The 23,495-nt window shown below is 53.2% G+C and overlaps 1 protein-coding gene across 1 annotated transcript in view; it reads left to right on the top strand.

Moving 5' to 3' along the window:
* Nucleotides 1-23,495, top strand: part of Ryr1 (ryanodine receptor 1 (skeletal)) — a gene marked incomplete in the record, with an annotated part of 120,312 nt that overhangs the window by 58,832 nt on the left and 37,985 nt on the right. The window contains 26 exon segments of the mRNA XM_013522408.1: nt 1,188-1,255; nt 1,350-1,471; nt 1,886-1,935; nt 2,222-2,282; nt 2,388-2,626; nt 5,229-5,310; nt 5,758-5,888; nt 6,836-7,168; nt 8,099-8,339; nt 9,423-9,510; nt 9,617-9,709; nt 10,127-10,141; nt 11,312-11,482; nt 13,034-13,093; nt 13,317-13,454; nt 14,011-14,123; nt 14,301-14,397; nt 14,821-14,927; nt 16,595-16,646; nt 16,756-16,824; nt 17,594-17,693; nt 17,987-18,066; nt 18,156-18,232; nt 19,708-19,781; nt 20,409-20,426; nt 21,660-21,740. Coding sequence (XP_013377862.1) covers nt 1,188-1,255; nt 1,350-1,471; nt 1,886-1,935; nt 2,222-2,282; nt 2,388-2,626; nt 5,229-5,310; nt 5,758-5,888; nt 6,836-7,168; nt 8,099-8,339; nt 9,423-9,510; nt 9,617-9,709; nt 10,127-10,141; nt 11,312-11,482; nt 13,034-13,093; nt 13,317-13,454; nt 14,011-14,123; nt 14,301-14,397; nt 14,821-14,927; nt 16,595-16,646; nt 16,756-16,824; nt 17,594-17,693; nt 17,987-18,066; nt 18,156-18,232; nt 19,708-19,781; nt 20,409-20,426; nt 21,660-21,740 — 2,760 coding nt within the window.

Below are 23,495 nucleotides of genomic sequence, written 5' to 3'. Positions count from 1 at the left end.
GAGAGGCAGGGCGAGTTTCACTCCCAGTTCAGCCTGCAGCGGAGCCTCCCTGCTGCTCAGGCCTTGGCGGCTCCCTCCCCTCTCTGAACCTCAGTTTCCTCTCCGGCCACAAGGGGAGAGTGTGCGCCATAACTGCCACCATTCTGTCACTTCCTGGCTGTGTGACCCGGAGTGATTATTTCACCTATTTCCTCATGTGGAGAACAGGGCAGGGGTACTAACTATACAGACCTCCAAGTTGGGAGGAGACTACAGTGATGAGGCGCCAGGGACATGCCAAAAGTGTTTAATAATTGGAGCCAGTATTATGTAAATAACTTCACTACTATCACTATTATTGTTTGAAATTTCTTTTTTTTCTTTTTTCTTTCTCTCTTTCTTCCTTTCTTTCTTTTGGTATTGAGGACTGAACCCAGGGTCTTCACACTGAGCTACATCCTTGGCCCTTTTAAAATTTTTAACTTTTGAGAGAGGGTCTCATGAAGTTGCTGCTTTTCCAGGCTGGGCTGCAACTTGCAGTCCTCCTGCCTCAGCCTCAAGAGTGCTGGGATGATGGTGTGTGCCACCATCAGCAGCTGAAATTGATTTTCGTTTTTGTTTTTCTTCCGGTACCAGGAATCAAACTCAGGACCTTGTGTTTGCTAGGCAGGTGCTGTGCCGCTGAACTAAATCTCCAGCCCCTGATTTTTGTTTTTAAATTAATGTTCATATCAATTTTTTCATTTATTTAACTCAGTAGCAGATACTGAAGCTCAGAAAGAAAGTGCTCTGATGGATGAGGAAGGGGATCAATAGTCCAGTTTGTTCTTCTCCCTATTTTCAGCTTCAGGAAGGGTTTGATCAAGAAATTAGGAGGATCAAATGAAAAGTAACAGAGAAAGGTTTATCTGAAAGCCAGTAAAGGTGACTTTATACAAGTATTTATCTCCCATCATTTCTTTTTAAGACCAGGTTTCACTGTGTAGTTCAGGCTAAACTTGAGCTCACATTGTAGCCCAGGCTGGCCTCGAACTCATGGCAATCCTCCTGCCTCAGCCTCTCAAGTGCTGGGATTACAGGTGTGAGCCACTATGCTTGGCTTTATCACCCATCATTTCTTAACTCTGCCATCAGAGTCCCTCCCATCAGAACATGCTGGCTTCCCCAGTCTTGAACCCACCATGACCTCTGTCTTGCCTCCCCCACAGAGGCTGTGGTCAGCAGTGGACGTGTGGAAAAATCCCCCCATGAACAGGAGATTAAATTCTTTGCCAAGGTGAGAGAGATGGGCTCAGAAGCTGGAGGGGACTGGGGCCCAGATGGGGTCTCTCACCCCTCAGTTAAATCCCATCTCCTTCCCCCGTCTCCAGATCCTGCTCCCTTTGATCAACCAGTACTTCACCAACCACTGCCTCTATTTCTTGTCCACACCAGCCAAAGTGCTGGGCAGTGGCGGCCACGCCTCCAACAAGGAGAAGGAAATGATCACCAGGTAGGCCACCTGTGACACTGCCCCAGGCCCTGGCCACTCAGGATTGTAATCGGGGCCTCTTACTCCCAACCTTGGCCCTTGGGGGCTCTATCGTCCACCTGCAGAGGTGATGGAAGGGCTGAGGTGACCAGCCTGGACCGAAGGGTTTCCCAGGATGCAGGACCCTCACGTAAACTGGGACAAATTGGTCACCCGAACAAAAGGCAGACGCAGCCCTCACATCCCACATGCCAGTTGCAGCCTGTGCCTTTGCAGCTTGCTCGTCCCTGCCCTCCTCCCCGTCATCCTTCCTTCTCGTGGCTGTCTCCTGCCCTCTCTCCCTGTCTTCTTTCTCCGCTTCCTCTGTGTCCCCATTGCCCTCTTCTCCTCGGCCTCCTCACTCCCCCTGCCTGTCCTGTCCCTTTCTCTCTTCAGCCTCTTCTGCAAACTCGCTGCTCTCGTCCGCCACCGAGTCTCTCTCTACGGTAAGTCGCCCTGCTCCCGAGCCTCTCCGCCTCACCTTCTCTTCCTACCTCCAGCCCCAGCAGGAGGAGAGATTTCCCAGCTGCAGCCTTAATTTGAACAGCTTTCCGTGTGTTCCTTCTCGGGTTCTGGCCACGGACTGGGTGGCCCTGGGGACAAGGCAGAGCAGTCAGGACTGGGGTGCAGGGCAGGGGTGGGTAGATACATGCTGACCTAGCCAGGAGGTGGGGGCAGAGTGGAAGGGGCTGCCCTTTGGCCCTTCCTTCACCCCAGCCCATCTCCTCCCAGGGACCGATGCCCCCGCCGTGGTCAACTGTCTCCACATCTTGGCACGCTCCCTGGATGCCAGGTAGGACGACCCCCACGCTGATCGTGGCCTCAGCCCCAGCCTGGGTCCTTCTATTTTCCCCCAAACCAAGCCTCTCTGCTTGGGCGTCTCCCTTCTTCCCTCCAGGACGGTGATGAAGTCAGGCCCCGAGATCGTGAAGGCCGGTCTCCGCTCCTTCTTTGAGAGCGCCTCAGAGGACATCGAGAAGATGGTGGAGAACCTGCGGCTGGGCAAGGTGTCCCAGGCGCGCACGCAGGTGAAAGGCGTGGGCCAGAACCTCACCTACACCACGGTGGCCCTGCTGCCCGTCCTTACCACCCTCTTCCAGCACATCGCCCAGCACCAGTTCGGAGACGACGTCATCCGTAAGGGCTCCTGGGCCCAAGCAAGCATGGGGTTGGGGAGCTGTGTGAGCAGGTGGCTTTCAGTCTGCAAATTAAGGAACAGGGAGTTCATTAGGATACGAGTTCAGCTGCTTGGACCAAAGTCCCTAAGTCTCTGTAGCCCAAACACACTAGAAGTTTCTTTTTTCTTCATGTAGCCATCTATTTGTAAGTGGGTCAGGGTCAGAAGCCCAGGTTCCCTCTGTCTTGTTGCTCCGCCATCTATGATCCATCAGTTCTACCCACGTGGTCCAAGCGGGTTCACCGTTGCCTCTTTCCTCTGGGTGCTGGGAGAGGAGAAAAAGCAGAGGAGGGCACTTCTGTTCTTTTAAGGGGCAGCCTAGATGTGGTCCTGTCGCTTCTGCTTGTATCCATTGGCCAGAACTTGGCACATTGCCCCATATAGCTGCAAGGGATGCTGGCAAGGAGGCTTTGCTCTGAAAGGTGGAGTGTTGGGCTAAATACTGGGCCAGGGGTCTCTTACTAGAAAGAAGAAAAGAGCAGGGAGAGGGTAGGAGCTGAGCATGGGAGTCAGCGAGCAGGGTCTGACATGCTTATCTCATGACACGTATGGGGCGTGACCCTGCCTGGAGCTTGCCATGTAGTGCATGGAGCATGTGACACACAGTGGGGTGTCAAAGAGACAGAAAACATGAAACATGACATTGTGTGGACAGGTACCCAAAAGATTTGCCTTCTAAGACATGGCCAGGACCAGGTGGCACCAGCAGAAAGCAGGAGGGGCAGGGAGACGGCTAGAAAAGGCAGAATCCAGAATGAATCCTGGGCCTGGGGACCTGAAGACAGTGAGGCCTCCGTGAGATAGAGGGAAACAAGTCAAGATTTGGGGGAAGATGCTGAGGTTGGCTTGGGACACTGTAGTCACAAGGGTCCCAGGGGACACCCATGCAGGAGGTGACCATCATGAGATATAAGGCCAGTGGGCCGTGGGGACCAAGGGGTAGTGAGGTCCTCTCTGAGCTTATTGTTTATTTGAAATTAGACTATTGCCAGTCATGGAGGTGCATGCCTATAATCCCAGTACTCACAAAAAAAAAACTGAAAGAGAAGAATTGTTAATGATTTTCCCATTTGCTTTTTTCACTCTGTGGATAAAAGTATTTGCAAAATTTCTGTTAAACTTTTTTTTTTTTTTTTGGTTTTTCTCCGGTACCGGGAACTGAACTCACGACCTTGCGCTTGCCAGGCAGGCGCTTTTGCCGCTGAGCTAAATCCCCAGCCCCCTCTGTTAAACTTTTAAGTATTAGATACAACCCCACCCCCACAAGTCCCCTGTCCCTAAACATTGGGCTGTACCCCCTAGAACTGGAACCTGTCACATAACCATGTCAGCAGCATCACACCTCGCCTGACTATGTTTAAAGTCTTCCTCGTCACCCAGAAAATGTCTGATATTTTTCTTTTTTTGTTTTGTTTCATTTCTTTATTTTAGAGATGGGCCTTAATATAGTTGTCCTGGCTGATCTCAAAGTCCTGGGCTCGGGTGACCCTCCTGCCTCAGCCTCCTGAGTAGCTAGGCTAGCGGGCATTTACCACCATGCCCAGCTTGTTTTTGATTAAAAAAACAAAACAAAACTCAGAATCCTGTCTATGGGGACCTGGCCAAGATCCCCAGTTGCCTGTATGAGGGGTACAGCAAAAGGATGAAATAAGAAACAGAGACAAATTTAGTAATGCATTGCAGAGGGCTGGGAGGTCCATGCCTCAGGACGGGCAGAGACAGAGACACTCCAAACCAGCCAGTATTCATTGCACGCATGCGATGATAGGAGGGGTGAGCAGAAGATTCGAGGTTGGCAGAGGCAAGGAATGATCCTGGGATGATGCAAGAGGGCGGAGATGATCCATGCTAAGACGGCTCTGCCCTGGAGTGCATTTTAATCTTAGTGGTTTTAGTTTAGTCTTAGCAGGTTGGAGAGGGTGGCCTATGCCTAAAGACTTAATAGGAAATCTCACAAGGGTGATACCCATAACCCCAAGCCTCCTATATCCTTTAGGGAAGTACACAAAATTAGCCATTGTGAATTTGTGGTCCCCAGCATAGTCAAAGGCTCCAATTACATTTGGCCGTGTCTCCGCAGTGGCTTTTAAATCTAGAACAGCCCCTGCCCACTTGTTGCCTCAGGACATCTGTGAAGTCAGTGAGGGTCCTGACTTGGCCTCCTGACTTGGAGGTACGCAGACAACCTGAAAGTGTAGCCAGGATTGCGTGTGTGTCTGCATTTTTCTGGAGGAAGTGCCGATTGCTTTCATCAGAGGGATCCAAGGGAAGAACGGTAGCCTTTATTGAGTGCTTGCTGTATGCCCTGTTCCAACTTGCTTCCGTAATTAATGCATTGGCCTCTCACAACCACTCCACGGGGCAGTGTTATAATCATCCCCGTTTACAAGCAGGGAAACTGGGGCTAAGAGAGAATCGGCCCTTGCTTGTGTCACAATGGCGTACTGGCTCTGTGGCCCTGCCCTCACCCCTGCCAGTCTACTTGGAGACAGGGCGCTGGATAAGGAAGACTGGTACAGCAGCAGGTGCATCCCAGACCCTCGCCTTCTCTCTCTCCCTCAGTGGATGACGTCCAGGTTTCTTGCTACCGAACGCTGTGCAGTATCTACTCTCTGGGGACCACCAGGAACCCCTACGTGGAAAAGTAAGGAAAGGCGGACACGTTTAGGGCTGGGGAGGTGAGAAGGGAGAGGGGTTCAAACTCAAAAACGGCCCGCATCCTGGGGCAGCTGCACTTCCCGTGGCTGCCACGCGAGGGCGCTCCGGAGAAGGTCAGAGGCCGGGGTGGAAGCCACTGAGTCTGGGGACCAGGTGGGAGCCGGGCGCTTGCTTGCTGGTCAGGAGGCCAGGTTGCTTCTCTCTGGGGAACAATCTTGCCCGTGGTGGGGACACACAGAAACAGGGCGGGATGTAGAACTATGGAGAGGGCTGGGGAGGATCACTTCAACTGGGCCCGAAGTCAGAGAGCCCGCACTCTGCCCCAGAGGACTCTGGGAGAGTGGGAGGGGCGCCATCCAGGTGCGACGGGGCTGGGACTCGGGACCCAGGCAGAGCACGACCACAGGAAAGCTAAACGCAGCCCTTCTTCCAGGCTGCGGCCAGCCCTCGGCGAGTGCCTGGCCCGCCTGGCAGCAGCCATGCCAGTGGCGTTCCTGGAGCCGCAGCTGAATGAGTACAACGCCTGCTCCGTCTACACCACCAAGTCTCCCCGGGAGCGGGCCAGTGAGTCATGTGGGGCTGGAGCTGTCTGGCGTCACATTCTACCCAGCGCAGGACGGAGGGAGGGTGCCCCTTGGGAGTAACGCGGCCCTCAAACCTGGGCTGTGAGGAGCTGAGGGCCCCCAGCGTGCGGGTGCTCCACAGGCGGGAATCCCAGTTTGAGGGTCGTGGCTGTGCCATGCGGAGAACTAGGTCAGGGGTGGCGTTTGGAGGCGTTTTGGAGGTAATAAGGTGAGGGCACCGTGAAGTGTGAGGACACAGGGACTTGCTTGCATCGGTGGGTTTTGGGTGAAGGGTCCTTGAGTAGGGGAGGGTTAGAAAGCATGGGTCCATTCATTCATTCATTCATTCATTCATTCATTCATTCATTCAACAAACATTTATGAAGCACATCCCATGGAGAAGGTACTGTCCTGAGATTCAGCAGTGACCCCACAGAATGCACAGAAATCTCTTGAGTTCCCAGTCGGGGGCAGGGAGTAGAGGAAGATGTGGGTCTCAAGGAAGAAAAAATTCAGCCAGGAAACGTCCTGTTAGTCACTGCTGTGCTCCCAATGCCCAGGGCCTGGTTCTTGGTAGGACAGCCAGCGAGCGATGGATTTCATGTTCCAAGGGGCAGACTCAGGGTGCGGGGTTCAGAGAGAGAGAGAGATGGCGGGGCTGCCCGGTGGGGAAGGGCCCCTTTTGCAGGTTGCTACATAGCAGGGTGGAGTGTGTGAGATTTTAGGAGTGAAGGTTTCTAGAGGTGAGATGAATCTGAGTGCAATTTTAGGGGACAGACAGGCCTGGGGGGGGCCACTGAGTTTCAATGTCAGGGTTTCAAGCTGCAGCTGGGTTGGGGTGGGGTTGGAAGAGTGGGGTTTGGGAGATTAGTTATTGTATATGGGGGTCAGGGTGCTGAGGCCTGGGAGCCATGGGCGGCATGCTCTGACGCCTCCCTGCATCCCCAGTCCTGGGGCTCCCCAACAGCGTGGAGGAGATGTGTCCTGACATCCCAGTCCTGGAGCGGCTCATGGCAGATATTGGGGGCCTGGCTGAGTCAGGGGCCCGCTACACAGAGATGCCGCACGTCATTGAGATCACGCTGCCCATGCTGTGCAGCTACCTGCCCCGCTGGTGGGAGCGCGGGCCCGAGGCGCCCTCACCTGCCCTGCCTGCTGGCGCCCCGCCACCCTGCACGGCTGTCACCTCCGACCACCTCAACTCCCTGCTGGGGAATATCCTGCGCATCATCGTCAACAACCTGGGCATCGACGAGGCCTCATGGATGAAGCGGCTTGCTGGTGGGTGGGGCTCCGGGCTGCTGGGGGTCAGTGTTCGGCGGGGTCCCTGGACCAGATGGTAGCAGAGGGAGACCCTGGGCTCCGTGGTCTCCCGGGAGTTGGCAAGGGTCCAAGGGTGGGTCTTCCTGGGGGCAGGATCAGCATCACAGGGCTCTGGGTGGATGGGTGGGTCCTGGGAGTCCTCTGGGCTGTGAATTTCGGGAGCCTTGGAGAGGGTTAGGTCTGAGGTTAGGAGCTGAGCTAGAAGCCTGAGTTCCTTATACAAAAGAGCAGAGGACCAGGTCAGACATCAGGGTCCCTGATATGGATTAGGGTTAGGGTTCTAGGCCAGAGGTCAGGAATCGGGTCTTTAAATTGTTGGGATTCCCAACTTCAAGGCCAGCCTAGCTTATCTAGCCAAAAAAAAAAAAATAAGTTCATGTCAGAAATCAGGCTTTAGACTAGAGTCAGATTGGGAATCAGGTCTGGCATCGGAGGTAGGGTCAGAGGTCAGGGGCTGATCTAAGAAGCCAGGGTCACAGTGAGAAATTACACAATGAGGCCAGGGACTGGTACGGGCCAGGTCAGAGGTTGAGGCGTGGAGTCAGGGTCAGGCTGTTTAAGGGTAAGCTAACAGGTTACGATTCAGTTGTTGGGGCTTCGGGGTCAGAGACTATGTCAGGCTGTGGTCACACGATAGGCCTGGGTCGTAGATTCAGAGACTGTGGTTCAGGAGCAATGTCAGAGGTCAGGGCTGAGGTCAGGAGTGGGATTAGAGGAGGAGCTGGGGTCAGAGGCTGGAGTCAAGCTGGGCTCACATGACCGTTGCTGGGTCAGAGGTACAGGTTGACAGTCACGGGCTGGGCATGAAGATCAAGGACTATGCTGAAGGTGGGGGGGGTCAGAGGTCAGAGGTCAGGAACAAGTGACCCCTGCCCTGCGTTCCTGCAGTATTTGCCCAGCCCATCGTGAGCCGCGCCCGGCCCGAGCTCCTTCACTCCCACTTCATCCCCACCATCGGGCGGCTGCGCAAGCGGGCTGGGAAGGTGGTGTCGGAGGAGGAGCAGCTGCGTCTGGAGGCCAAGGCCGAAGCCGAGGAGGGCGAGCTCCTGGTGCGGGACGAGTTCTCTGTACTCTGCCGGGACCTGTACGCCCTCTACCCACTGCTTATCCGATACGTGGACAACAACAGGTCAGCTTGTCCACATGTAAGGCGTGTGGACTCTGGTCTCCCAGACCCACTGGGCCATCCCCCAGCCTGGCGTGCCTCTGCTTCTCCAACGCCTGGCTGACCCCCTGAGCCTCTGCCCCTCCCTCCTTGTCCCTTCTGGCTTTTATCATCTTGGCCCAGCGGAATCCAGCCCCTTAGAGTTGCTCACTGCTGTTGCTTGAAACCCCATGTGCGGGTCACAGTGTCAGCCTGAGCGAGCCGTATGGAAGGTGCGGCACTCTCCACGGTTTCAGGCACCCACTGGGGACCTTGGAACACATCCTCCACTGATCAGGGGGACAACTGCATGGATCCTCCTCTTTTGTCCTGGTGGTTGTGTGGCATTTTCTGCAGCTGGATATAGCTCGATATTTGCCAGTCTCCTCTGGGTGGATTACTTGGGTTGTTTATGATTTCTCTGTGACTAACAACGTTGCAGGCCCGTGCTGCACTTCCATCCACCGCTGTGCTCACAGTGGGTTTTGCTGTAGTAGATTTTAGGAATGGGAGTGCTGGGTCAGAGGCAATGGACACATTGTGTTCTGTTTACACGACAGAATAGTACACAGCAATGAAAATGACCAAGTTGTGACACAACAGCATGGCTTCAGTGAAGCCAGGAAAAAAAAAGTACCTGTGTTTACAGGCTATCTAATGTTTAAGAACTGAGAAAAATAAGGCATGAAAAAAAAAAATGCCTAGCCTAGAAGACTGGATGGCGGTCATCTCTCAGGGGAAAGCAAGGGGTACTGGTGGGGACCGGGTACGAGGGACCAGAAGTTCTCCTTGGGTGATGGTTATACATGTGTTAACTTTGTGATAATTAAGCAAGTTGACATTTGTTTATCTATATACTCTTATATCCATAAAAAGGTTAAACAGGAAAACATTTTAGAAAAGGTGTAGTCAATAAAATATCAAATGGTTATCGGAATGGCCAGATTGCAATAGAAAACTCCATCGCACTCATTGCTGCCTCTTGGTCCCCTGCCCTCTCCTGAGCTCTCTGGGTGGCCCCTTCCCTGGGGATTCCTGTGCCCTCACCAGCTCCTTCCCTGACCGCAGGGCGCACTGGCTGACGGAACCCAATGCCAACGCCGAGGAGCTGTTCAGGATGGTGGGCGAGATCTTCATCTACTGGTCCAAGTCCCACGTGAGTCCCCGCCTGTGCCACTGTCCCCTCCACGAGCAGAGAAGCTGCTGTCGGCAGGTGGCCTCTCTCCTTCACCCGCTGACTCCCAGTGCTGCCTTCCCACCAGAACTTCAAGCGCGAGGAGCAGAACTTTGTGGTCCAGAACGAGATCAACAACATGTCCTTCCTGACTGCTGACAACAAGAGCAAAATGGCCAAGGTGGGTGCTTGCTTCTGGGAGGAGGACTTAGCAGGGAGGCAGGGAGCACCCCCAGGGAGTCCTCTCTGGCCCCCAACCCACCCAGCCAGCCTGGCCTGTGCTGGTCACATTCCGCTCTCAGAGCTGCCTTCTGTCCTATCTCGCATCTCCGTCCCGGCCCTCCCCCCTCTCCCATTTCCTCCCTCCTCTCCTTACCCCATGTCCCCCCTTTCCTCTCCCCTTATCCTAGAACTGCCCTTCTTGGGGCTGTGAGGAACAAACCTACCCATCCCAGCCGAGGTCTGGGAATGGCCAGCTAAGGGACGGGTGGCAGGGTGGGCAGAGGAGTGGGCGTGTTGCCAACGGGGAGTTGGGCCTGGGGTTCTCTGCGGGGCTGGGGTAACCCTTCTTGTCTCTGTCTGTGACCCAATGACGCAGGCGGGAGACGTACAGGTCAGCCCCACAACTGGGACCTTCTGCATGGCTCTTGGCTAATACCCCTTTCCCTCCAAAAACCCACCCCACCTCCCTGTCTGTTCCCCACCCCGTATCCTTACGTCCCCATCCTTCTCTTTCTCCTCCTGTGACGTTCATTCCCTTCCCAATCCTCAGCTGGCAATTTGTTGAATTTCTTTTTCTTTTTCTTTTTTTTTGGTTTTTGTTACCAAAAAGAAAGAGCAACTCTCAGCTTCCCCCAAAGCATCGTGGGCTGAAGTCAAGAGGAATGGGGTGGGGTGCAGAGGTGCATGGTTGGGGAGGCGGCACTCTCGACATGCCGTGGTCAAGGCTTGGGCTCTGGAATCGGACAGACTTGGGTTACAGTCCTGCGATGGGAGTCAGCTGTGTGACCTGGGCCAAGTGTCACCCTTTTGAGCTGCTGGTGGCACCCAGCCAGGGGCCTCTGGGCCCAGGTCTCTTCGAGGACTCCACAAGATGCTGCATGTGTGGCCTTCAGCAGTGCCTGGCACTGGGTCATGCTCGATACTGCCAGCCAGCGTGGATGTGGTTCTGGCCGTAGCTTGTCACTGGGGCTTCTCTTTGGCATGACAGGGTGGCCCTGGCCCGGTGTCTGCACCCAGGGCTCCAGAGCACAGCTGTGGAGCTCTGTGCCCTGCGTCTCTGCTTCCAGATCTTTCTGGGTCTCTCTTGCATCTTCTGTCTCTCCATCTCTTTGTCCCAATCTCTGTGTCTCTGTTCTTCTTCCAACTTCTCTTGTCTCTTGGGGTTCTTTGTGGGTCTGCATCCTCATTTCATTCTTAGGAATTCAGTCTTGGGATGTGAAGTGTGGGGTTGTGCATGTGAGAGTGGGGGCACCGTACTGGGACTTCATAAGGGTTCTGGGAGAGCGCCTCCAGAGCTCAGAAAGCCCGGATATGGGGATGATCTGAAAGGCCTGAATTAGGTGCTCAGATGTGGGATGTGGGCCGGAGCCTGGGGGTGTCCAGTCTGGGTTGGGGGTCGCAGGTGCAGGATCAGCAGGGTCAGGTGGAGACGGAGGTGTGCTCTGAGGCTGGGGAGGGGTGCCTGGCTCCAGGCTGGGGCTGGAGAGTGGACAGTGGTTCGGGTTGGGGCTGGGCCAGGGAGCTGGGACTGAGGCAGGCACTGAGCCTTGTGTCCCTACAGTCAGGTGGCTCGGACCAGGAACGCACCAAGAAGAAGCGCCGGGGAGACCGGTACTCTGTGCAGACATCCCTGATTGTGGCCACACTCAAGAAGATGCTGCCCATCGGCCTGAACATGTGTGCGCCCACTGACCAGGAGCTCATCACCCTGGCCAAGGCCCGCTATGCCCTGGTGCTTATCAGCCCTGTCCAGCAACTGCCTGAACCCCCAGGGTCCCATGGAATCCCTCAGGGCCCTGGAAGCCCTGCTCTAGGACCCCCCTAAACCCTCTAGGATCTGAATACTCGCTGAGGCCTCTGGAGTGCCCTGGGCCTCTCCCCCAGGATAATGAGGACCCCACTCAAGATACTGTCAGGGCCCCACAGTCCCTCTAACTGGAATCTGCTGAAACCACGAAATGCCACTAAGACCCCTGTGACTCTAATGAGCTTGTAGGACTCCACTAACCCCTTCCCCGAGGCCCATACCAAACCTGCTGAGGTCCTGAGGATACCCCAAGACAGCAGGAGCCTCTCTGAGACTCCTTTGAGCCCCCCACCAAGACTACCCAAACCCTTGGGAACCGGCTGAGCTCAGCATGAGCCCCCTGCCCTTCCCCGTAGCCCAGGACTGTGCCTTGCGTTCCCACCAAGCCTTCCAGCTCACCTCTTCTTGCCTTTGGACCCTGCTGACCCCTCTACTTGGGGTCTGTTAACCCTAAGCAGCCTCTGGGATCCTAAGTAACCCCCTGGGATCCCAGTGCAGGGACATACCCAGACCTCTAAAGCCTCAAGTAACCTGAAGATCGATGCCCCCAGAACTTCTTAAGCTTTCTGGGACCCCAAGGAAGCCATACCCCATTCAGCCCCTGTATGAAATGGCAAGGACGGCCGGGCGTGGTGGCGCATGCCTATAATCCCAGCACACGGGAGGCTGAGGCAGGAGGATCGTTGCAAGTTTGAGACCAGCCTGGGCTACAAAGTGAGCTCAAGGCCAGTCTGAACTGCATGGTGAGACCCTGTCTCAAAAAAAAAAAAAGAAAAGAAATGGCAAGGACAGGGTCCCCGGGATCCTTCTCAGCCTCGGGAACCCTTAGAGCACCCCTAGGATTCTGCCCTAGACCCCTGTAACCTTCCCCCAGAACACTGCTAAGCACTAACAACTTATGAAACCCCCTCAGGCCCCGAGAGCCATGACTGCCCCTGGTATCACAAGGACCTATTTCCTGGGACTCTGAAGGCACCTTTCCCTCAGGATCTCAAGTTTCTCTGAGGACCCCAAGAGTCCTCTAGAGCTTGCACTTTGTTCCTCGAGGGGTCCCTCTGCTGGGACCCTAAGCAAGCCCCGCCCTGCTCACCTCTTCTTTGGGCCCTGTTAACCAGTGACTTGATTGACTTGCCTGACCCCTATGGCCTCTGCTGACCTCGCCAATTCCCTTCATAGCCTCTCTCACCTCTGATCTTCAAAACCCCACCCCTCTTCTCTCCCCTGATAACCCTCTTCGGCTTTGTCTGACCCTTAATGATATATTCTTGTTATCCCTTCAAGGTGCCTCTGTCACTTCCTTATCCCTCTAGGACCTTCCTGACCACTGCCCACCTGTGGGTCATTTCACTTTCCCCAGAGTCCTCTGCACACAGACCTGTAGCTGGGCGTGGGGGTGGCCCGCCTAGAAGACAAGGACTGTGGGTCATGGAGGAGGCTGGGACCTCCTGCGTGACCCAGCGGGCCATGTCTTCCCAGAAAGACACAGATGAGGAGGTCCGGGAATTCCTGCAAAACAACCTTAACCTTCAGGGAAAAGTAAGTCCCTTAAATCTGCAACCTAAAGGGTCTGCCCAGAAGAATACTATAATAATAGTGAACGTCTGAGCACTTAATGTGTACTAGGCATCGAAAGGACCTTAACTCGCCCTCACCAAGTATGAAAAGGGGGTGGGCAGCCGGGGAGGCCGGTGGCGCGGGACGGGAGGGTCCTCAGAGAAGCGGGAGGTGCCCTCACGCTGGCCGTCCTTGCTTCCCTCAGGTCGAGGGCTCCCCGTCTCTGCGCTGGCAGATGGCTCTATACCGGGGCGTTCCTGGCCGCGAGGAGGACGCTGACGACCCGGAGAAAATCGTGCGCAGAGTCCAGGAGGTGTCGGCCGTGCTCTACCACCTGGACCAGGTGGGCGGGGCCCCAAGATTCTTATTGCTGATTGGCCAAAGCTGGGCCGCTGGGGTTGGCCTTGGACCCGTGGGTGGGACCTGGGGGTAGATACTGGGTAGGATGGAGCTTTGAAAGTAAGGGGCTGGAGATTTAGCTCAGCTGTACAGCGCTTGCCTAGCAAGCCCAAGGTTGCTGAATTCGATTCCCGGTACCGGAGAAAAAAACGAGAAAAAAAAAAAAAAGAGAAAGTAAAGTAAGGTGGCACTCAAGATGGACATTTGGACGAGAGGAAGTTGGGGGACTTGGTTATTTAACTAGAGCCTGGGTCAGGGCAGAACTTTTGGGATTAAGGGTGGGGCCTTCTGGAAACACCTGGAGTCTGGGGCGGGGCTTAGGATGGAAGTTTAGACCTGCAGCTGAGCTAGAATCTTGACTGTGTTGGAACCAAGGTGTTCTTCCTGCGGACTGACCCGCATATGGACCCTGGGCATGCATGGGAGGTTCACTCAGGGCAGGGACTGCGAACCAGGCCAGGGCCAGGGTCTAGAGGCATGATGACTGTCCCGCCCCACAGACCGAGCACCCTTACAAATCCAAGAAGGCCGTGTGGCACAAGCTCTTGTCCAAGCAGCGTCGGCGGGCGGTCGTGGCCTGTTTCCGCATGACACCTCTATACAACCTGCCCACGTAAGGCCCCCAGGGAGGCAGCAGGCTCCAGGGCTCATGGAGGAAGGGTAGCTGCCGGTCAGGAGGTTGGAGGGCCAACACAAAAGGGTCTTGGGAAGGGGTGCGGATGGCAGGTACATAAGAGGTCAGTGAGCTTGGAGGAGAGATATTCATGACACCTAGACCTTTGCTCTGCAGGCACCGGGCGTGTAACATGTTCCTGGAGAGCTACAAGGCCGGCTGGCTCCTGAGTGAGGACCACAGTTTTGAGGACCGCATGATAGATGACCTTTCAGTGAGCTGGGGCCTGCCTGGAGGGTGGGAGCAGGGCTGGGGGGCTAGGGGCGCCCTCCTCATTGAGAGTTATAGAAATGGGAGTCCTGGCTTGGGGAGAACCAGGGTGCATAGTCAGGCATGGTGGCACACACCAGTAATCACAGCACTCTGGGAGGCTGAGGCAGGAGGATTGCAAGTTTGAGCCCAGCCTGGGCAACTTAGGGATTTATCGAGAACCTGTCTCAAAAACAAAAAAATAAGAAAGAGCTGAGAATGTAACCCAGTGAGAAGGCCCTGGGTTCAATACTAGTGTCAAACAAAACAACAACAAAACAAGGCAGGATGTGGGAAAAGAAACAACCCCTCCAGCCCAGCAAGGTTCTGGGGGAAAACAGGAGACGACTCTAAAAACCACTCCCCCAAGTCCCACCTCTTCTCCCAGAAAGCTGGGGAGCAAGATGAGGAGGAAGAGGAAGAAGAGGAGAAAAAGCCAGACCCCCTTCACCAGCTGGTCCTGCACTTCAGCCGTACTGCCCTGACTGAAAAGAGGTGAGAACTCTTCCCGGTTCAGAAATATCTTCCTATCCCCAGCTCCTGTCTTGGGAACAAGGTCCAGAAGAGCTGACATTTTCATGTCACTTTGCTAAGAAAGGCAGGGCCACCTGTACTGTTGTGCAGGCTGAACACTGCACAGGTGCGCCTCCTCTGAGGGGTCATTCGCAATGTAGATTTATTTCCTGGGCTTTTCTGGAAGGCAGCATGCCTAAACAAAATGAGGACGTCAGGGGGAAAATCAATGCATAATATAAATTTCCAACAGATAAAAGTAGTGACTTTTTCTATTTCATTCAAAGGTTTCATATAGACTAAGGGCGATCTCTGAAGTAAATAATGACAATAAGAATGTTGCTGCTAATAAGGATGACAATAATAATCATAGGCACCATTTATGAAGTGTTTATTATGTCAGGAACCATGCAAAGCACTTGACCTATGTATTTGTTCACTTAATCATCACACCATAAAATAAACATTATTGCAACTTTTTTTTGTGAATAGGGAAATAGAGGCCCAGGGAATTATTTTCCCCACAATGTGAGGTCAGGAGCTAAACAGTCCGGGGCTGGACAATGGCATGGTGACTTACAAGGTCCCCAGGCTCCTCCTAACTTCCTGTCCGCCATTCTTAGCTTGGATCTTACGGCCACAAGTTAGACGCTGCCCTTCTAGGCATCACAATCAGATTCTGGGCAGAAAAAAAAAAGGGAGTAATGTTTACTGTTCTAAGCAAGAACTTTGATCTTTTCACGAAGCAAGGGAAGCTGTCTCTGGAGGGCTTCTGCACATATCACTGACCAAAATTCTGACATCCTTCCACCACTGGTTGCAAGGGACACTGGGAAGTTGAGTGCCCTGTTTTACATCCTGTGGGAGACGCATGACTTTGGAGTTAGACTGTCTAGGTTAAATCATAGTGCAAGCTCTGAGACCCTGGCTGGGAGATATCTTTGTACCTCAGTTCCTCATCTGTAAAATGAGACTAGCAGGGTATCCGCTTGATAGGATTACTGTGAAAAAGAATTCACTGTACATAAATCACTTAGAACAGGGACTAACATAGGGTAAACGCTCAGGGGAGCTAGCTGTTCATTGTAGAAGAGACCCAGGGAGAAGGTGCTTGGCCCCAGCTGCTAAGTGAGCCAAGACAGCAATGGCAAGATGGCCCTAGAGGCTGCAGCCTTCCATCACTCCACTTGCAGCCCCCATGGGAAGGGCGTTCCAGTGAAACTCCTGAGTGAGTTCCACCGGCCGGCATGGACTGCATGGCCTGCTCTTTCCTGGCACTGTGGCCTGGCTGACAGAAGCATGAACTGGCTCCACCTTCATCACCTGCGCCCAAACCACACAGCTGAACGCAGGGAGGGCAGGCTGTCCGAAAGGGAGCACAGGAAGCTGCTATAAGATAGGGGTGGCTGGGCATGGCAGCGCATGCCTGTCATCCCAGCACTTTGGGAGGCTGAGGCAGAAGGATCACAAGTTCAAGTCCAGCCTGGGCAATTTAGTGACTTAGTGAGGCCCTGTCTCAAAATCAAACAATAAAAGAGGGATATAGCTCAGTGGTAGAGCACCCCTGGGTTCGATTCCCAGTGCCACACACAAAAAGACAGGAGGTGCTCTCCACTGCATCCTGATCTTCTCCCTGCTTCCTTTCTCAGCAAACTGGACGAGGATTACCTATACATAGCGTATGCCGACATCATGGCGAAGGTGAGGCCCTGCCCTGTCCCCCGCCACACCGCCTATTCACTGAAAGGGCTGGTGTGGGAGGAGTATTGCCTTTGTCACCATCACTCTTTAACTGAGGTCCCCTCCCCAGAGCTGCCACCTGGAGGAGGGCGGGGAGAACGGTGAAGCTCAAGAAGAGGAGGTTGAAGTGTCCTTCGAGGTAGGTGGGAGCAGGAGGGCCTGGAGGAAGGGTTGGGGATCCCTGGCCTCAGTCGTCTCCTGATGTTCAGTGTGTGAGCACAGAGCAGTGCTCAGGGATACAGCGGTGACCAGGTCAGCCCACTGAGGAGCCGGACATACAAAGCGAACAGGAACAGCACAGGGCACTCGCCATGGTGGGGGGCGGGTATGGGCCGAGGGTCAGACCCAGGGCAGGGGCAGCAGGGTGTAGAAGCCCAGCCTGGGCGAGGGCATCATGGAGGGCTTCTCAGAGGAGGAGGTATCCAAACAGAAGGCTAAGAGGAATTGCCAGTTGAAGAACAAGAGGTTCCAGCCAGGCGTGGCAGCACATGCCTGTAATCCCAGCTCCTTGGGCGGCTGTGGCAGGAGGATTGCAGGTATAAGGTGTTGAAAATAAAATAAAAAAGGGTGGAGTGTAGCTCAGTAGTAAAACACTTGGCTAGTGTGCGCATAGGCATGTGACTTTTCTCCATATCCAAGTTTACAGACGGGCTGGGCTCTATCCACTGGTCTCCTGGAGATCTGTGGCCCAGGTTAAGGCTGCTGCATCCCCAGCCCCAATTCCTGCACCTGTTCCATGCCTAACCCTATGCTGGGTACAGGAGAGACACTGAGGACAGAAGTCCCAGGGATGGCGGGAGCCCAGAGTTGAAGGAAGGCGTCATGGATGTGGCTGGAGCGGGCAGGGCCGGGATAGGCCAGGCTACTGAGAGGAGTGTGCTCAGCCTATAATCTGCTGTCTGCTTCAGGAGAAGGAGATGGAGAAGCAGAGGCTGCTATACCAGCAGTCGCGGCTGCATACCCGGGGTGCTGCTGAGATGGTGCTGCAGATGATCAGCGCCTGCAAAGGTATGGTCTGGCACAGGGCATCCGGGGTCTTGGAGTGCACCCACCCTGTCCTCCCGTCCACTGTGTGGAGGTTCACCATGGACCCAGCAGGCACATGCTGCCACCATTGCATGCCTGGAATTTGCACTCACACCCAAGCCCTGCCAAGTTGCCCTTGCACGTTTGCCTTGCAGTTTCCCACCATCCCTCAGTCGTACCCGGCCTTGCCTGCAAGCCTTTGCACATGCTTTCACCCGCTTCTCTCACCACGCCAGGAGGGCTGTTCAAATCCTCTCCCTACCAACTCTGTCTAGGAGAGACCGGCACCATGGTGTCCTCCACCCTGAAGCTGGGCATCTCCATCCTCAACGGAGGCAATGCTGACGTGCAGCAGGTGACGGAGGCTCTGGGACTTGGGAGGAGGTCCGGGAGAGGGCAGGCTCCCAGTGTGACTCCTGGCTCCCCCTGCTGCTTCCTGTGCAGAAAATGCTGGATTATCTGAAGGACAAGAAGGAAGTGGGCTTCTTCCAGAGCATCCAGGCGCTGATGCAAACATGCAGGTGGGCTCTTGTGTCTTTTTTTTTTTTTGGTTTTTCTCCAGTACCGGGAACCGAACTCACGACCTTGCGCTTGCCAGGCAGGCGCTTTGCCGCTGAGCTAAATCCCCAGCCCCGTGTCTTTTTTCTTGCTCAGCTCTGCTTGGTGTGGCCACGCACCACCTCCCAGGGGACACTTCCAGTTCTGGTTCTATTCTCTTGGTACAGGAAGAGACCCACTCAGAGTAGCTCAACTGCCATAACAATTAATGTGGCTGGGTGTACTGGTGCACACCTGTAATCCCAGCACTTTAGAAAGCTGAGGCAGGAGGGTCACAAGTTCAAGCCCAACCTGGACAATTTAGTGAGACCCTATCCCAAAAATAAAAAAACGGGCTCAAGAGGTAGTTCAGTGGATTTTGATCCTCAGTAATAGAATACAAACAAAAATTTAAGGTAGAACAATAAGGGAGATGGAATGTCACAGGCTTTAAGAATGAGTTGGGCTGCTCCTCCATTTTTGCTCTTGCTGCTTTTGCTGTTTTCCACTGCCATGAACTGTTGCCCTCTGCATGTGCTACTCTGCCTTGGAGCCAGCCAAGTATGAACTGAAACCTCCACAAACTGTGAGCTAAATAAACCTTTCTTCCTTAAAAAAAAAAAAAAAGAATGAGTTGTATGGTGCCAGGCATGGTGGTGCATGCCTGTGATCCCAGCACTTAGGAGTCTTGAAGCAGGAGGATCGCTGCCAGTGCAAGCTCAGCCTAGGCTATATAATGAGTTCAAGGCCGGCTTGAACTGTATAGTGAGACTGTGTCTCAAAAAAAAAAGTGAGTTGTATTATGGAGGTGAGGTGTAGCTCAGTGGTAGAATACTTGCCTAGCATGCAGAAGGCCCTGGGGTTGATCCTGAACACCAAAAAACAAAATAAAATAAAAAGATTGTATAGTAGCATAGATACCAGGACGGTTGGTTTGGTTTTTTGTGTTTGTTTGTTTGTTTGTTTTTTCTGTCTTCGAGACAGGGTCTCACTATGCAGTTCAGGCTAGCCTTGAGCTCACTTTGTAGCCGAGGCTGGTCTCAAACTCACAGTGATCCTCCTGCCTCAGCCTCCCAAGTGCTGGGATTACAGGCGTGCACCACCAAGCCCAGTTTAGAAAGTTGTTGAGAAGTTGGGGAAAAATGGGCAACAGGAATTTGGGTCCTGTCTGATGACCCTGCTAACCAGGTTCTGCCTTTGTTCGCCTCTTGCTGTCAGCCAGCTTTTTCCATCCTTCTGTAACTTTTGCTAATTGGTGGTTTCTGTTGTCTCGCGCCTGGAGCTCCCACATGCTTCACCTTGGCCCTACCTTACTGCACAGGGCTGGAGTGAGAGAGGTTCAGGGTGGGGGTGGGGTGGGGGTCAGGGCTGGGTGCGGACCCGGGATTTGGGCATGGTGGACCCCGGAAGAGCAGAGGACAGAAGTCTCATCACATCGTTCTCACCTTCCTCTCCTCAGCGTCCTGGATCTCAATGCCTTCGAGAGACAGAACAAGGCCGAGGGGCTGGGCATGGTGAACGAGGACGGCACGGGTGAGGCCCTCTCCTGGGCTTCCCTCTCCCTGGGACATCATCTTCCTTCAGGATCCACCTCCCTCTGCACCGCCACTGCCCAGACCCCTCCTCCAAGACACCCGTTTCCCTGGGGCTTCCTGACTTCTGCTCCGGCTGTGACCCGCCCCCCCCCGGCCCCGCCCCGTTCCTCCAGGGTGTCCGTCCTCGCAGTCCCCACCCCCGGTGTCACCTGGCCTGTGCGCTCCCGCCCATCGCCATGGGGACCCTGCCCTCTGTGCCCCAGTCTCACACCCTGGTTGCTGTTCTCTCATTAATGTCCCTAATCCGGGCTAATGGAGTCTCCTCTTTGCTGTGTTTTGACGTGTCTAACCTTTCCACCTGACCTTCGCTCCTGCCTCTCCACCTCTGCCTGCCCTTTCTCTCTTTCGCCCCTCTTCGCCTCTCCCCTCTGCTTTGCCCTCCTTTCCCGCTGTCTTCCTTGCTCATCTGCTTCCTTTGGTCTCCCGGAGGCTCTCTCTACCTTTCTCTCTGCCGGCTGTGTCTCTGTGTGTTTATGTCTCCGTCTCTGACTGTCACTGTGTGTTTTGCTGTCTCTTTTTCCCTCTTTTCTCCTGCTTCCTTCTCCCATCCTGTTGGCTGCCCCAGTCATCAATCGCCAGAACGGTAATTCCCCCCGCCCGCCCCCCGCGTGCCGCTGCCAGCCCCTCCCCTCCTAACCCTGCTGCCCCTGCACCTGGGGGCTGAGGATCTGGGACCATCCGGGGAGGGAGGAAGCCCGCAGGGGTGCACAGTGCCACTGGAAAACCTTGCCAGCAGGTATCCAGACAGCAAGATTCGGGCCCCAGGTTGGCCCCTGGGGACTACGTGTTTCCCTAAGCCTCAGTTTCCCCATGTGTAAAACAGAAGTTAGAGAAGATCCAGGTTTGGCAGCACACACCTGCAATCCCAGCACTCTGGGAGCCCGAGGCAGGAGAATCAAAGTTGAAGCCTAGCCCAGGCAATCTAGTGATGCAGCAAGACTCTTACCAAAGGGGGGAGAAAAAAAAAAAAAAAAAGGATGGGGATGTAGCTCAGTGTGAACATCCTGGGTTTTGCGGGTAGGATAGGAAAGACAGCAAAGGTCCCCTCCAACTAGAGATTCTCACACTGCCAGGCCCAGATTCACAGCCCCTGGGTGGGGTGACCCCTACTCCCACCTTCTCCGCGCCCTGAGCCCGACCCCAGATTGGTCAACTGTTTTCCCCAAACACCAATCAGAGCGGCTGCCTCCAGCATCCACCCTGATTGGTGCGCGCGTGCTCTGATTGGCCCATTTACGATCTAGTCTTCTCCTTTACAGCCCATCATGATTGGCTTCTTTCAGATGCCCATTCTTCTGATTGGCCCATGTTTCCACACCTACTCTGCTTCTCCTGGATTGGCTGCTTTTGAGTCATCTGGGCCAATTGGCTGGCTTTCAATCCTTATCCCTTATCTCAGCCTGGTCATCCCCTGCACACAGCCTTTGTGTGAAAGTGACCCCAACCCACATAATCCATTAACCCCTGCAGCCTAAAGGGGGGCTGAGGGCAATACCATCTGCCTGAATGTCCCCTGGGTCAGCAGACACTCCAAGGGGTCACCCAAAGATGGCATCAGAGGGACTGTGATGCTCTAGAAAGACACTTGAGGCACCAGCTTCATGACTCAGGGCTCTGCAGGTCTCTGTCTTCTGATCCCATGGGGTCTGAGGTTGAGACACCTGGTGTCATGGATGCTCATGGCCCTCATAGTGTCTTTGAAGTGGTGGCTGCTCCTCCCAGCACCCCTTGCTTTGTGCATGTGAGTGCAGTGTGCAAGCGTTGTGTGCATGTGTGTGCTGTGTCCTGGCAAATCTGACCCCTCCTTTGCTCCCAGGAGAGAAGGTCATGGCAGATGATGAATTCACACAAGACCTGTTCCGATTCCTGCAATTACTCTGCGAGGGACACAATAATGGTGAGATGAGGGGTGAGAAGGTTGGCGAGGATACCGAGGTTTAGGGGCATCTGGACGGTTGCCTGCCTTAATCCCCCTTCTTCTCCCTGTATCTGTGATGGCCTCATTAGCCATGATGGCCTCAGCCAGCCTGTCTGCCCACCTTCCCAAATCTCTCTGGAATTTCTGGAATTCAGCCACGTAGCTTCACTTTCCCCTCTCTGGCCCATGCAATCCCTCAGGCACAATCTGCCAAAAACAATTTGGCTGAACATCAGTGTGTCCAAGCAGGCAATCTGTCACACTCCATTCTCCCACAGGCATTTGGCAGCAGCTGTGAAAGTTCAATACATGAGTTAGATTTCCTTATTTTGCTTCCATAGAGGAAAAAAATTGTCCGACATTTTAAAACAATTTATTAGATTTATTCAATTATTTTGCATATAAAATATTTTGGCAAGAGAAAAGTCTGCAGATTCTTCCCTAATATGACCAAGTTGTCACAGCTTTGGTTCTGCCAGCTTAACAAGATCAAGGATGGCGCAGCAAGTTAATTAAACACACTGCTGATGAGAAAATATAACCTTTTATGGCACACAAAGCTTAGAACATTAAAGCAACAGTAAAATTCTCTGTAACAGCCTCCTAGTGCGTATGACATCCTGGGTCCAATCTCCAATACCACACACACACAAACTTGTGTACACCAAATGAGCTACCCAATGCCGTTTCCTATGATAAACATCTATACGCTCAAGGTTGTGGTTATAACACTTGGCAGGTGCTTATGAAATTATAGACTACTTGAAAATTAACTTTCATGATAAGAAATCTAACTTCCACCCAGTACCCTACACAGAAGAAAAAAGAAAGGAAAGAAAAAGAGAGAAACAATCTAATTTCCATGGAACTTTCACCCCGTTTAGCTAGTAGGGCTCATTAAGGTGTATTATTTGTAAACATCTTCAATCTCCCCTCTTTTCAACAAAAGGAAAATATGATCCATTGCTCCACATTCTCAGTAACTGTATCTGCAATGAGTCTTTCTACAAGGTTCATTAAATACCTTTGTACCATGTCATTGAGATTTTCATTGTTAAATTTCAATGAAGGTGGAATCAGCCCTTGGGATTTAAAATAAATTTTATGCCCTGGGTTTAAGACTTGTTTTGTTTTCATGGTACTGAGAATTGAACCCAGGGCTTTCACACTGATCTACATCTCCAGCCCTTTATTAATTTTTATTTTGCAACTAGGTCTCACTAAATCACCAAATTGCCCGTATTTGGCTTGAACTCATGATCTTCCTGCCTCAGCCTCCTAGAGTTCTGAGATTAGAGTGTACCACCAGGCCTAGTGGTCTATGACTTTTAAAAATGAAAATGTTCTTATGGGTGGGATTTCTTTCTCCCAACACATTTTCAATCCATTCCCTTGCCTAAATATGTAGATTCACTAACTGCCCGATCAAATAAATGTTTGAGATATCTTTCTAATCTCAGACATCTTGTACGTCTTGAGTATTCACTGCCTTTCAAAGAGACAAAAGATTTGTTCCTTGCTTATTTGCACATGTCTGTGACAGTGTTCTCAGTTGTGTGAATTCTTTACAGGAGTTTATATCTAACAATTCATGTAGATAGTCCAATTTAATAAGCACAATTTAGCAATTTAAGTTAACACAATCTAAAGGAGTTAGAAAAAAGAGTTGATGAGAAAGCTTGTGCATTTGCTCATAAAATCCTAAGTATTTGAGCATGTATGTCATCTGTGACA

This window comes from Chinchilla lanigera, unplaced genomic scaffold (assembly GCF_000276665.1).
Source record: "Chinchilla lanigera isolate Chin_1 unplaced genomic scaffold, ChiLan1.0 scaffold00067, whole genome shotgun sequence".
NCBI lineage: Eukaryota > Metazoa > Chordata > Mammalia > Rodentia > Chinchillidae > Chinchilla > Chinchilla lanigera.
This window is presented reverse-complemented; position numbering and strand designations above follow the sequence as displayed.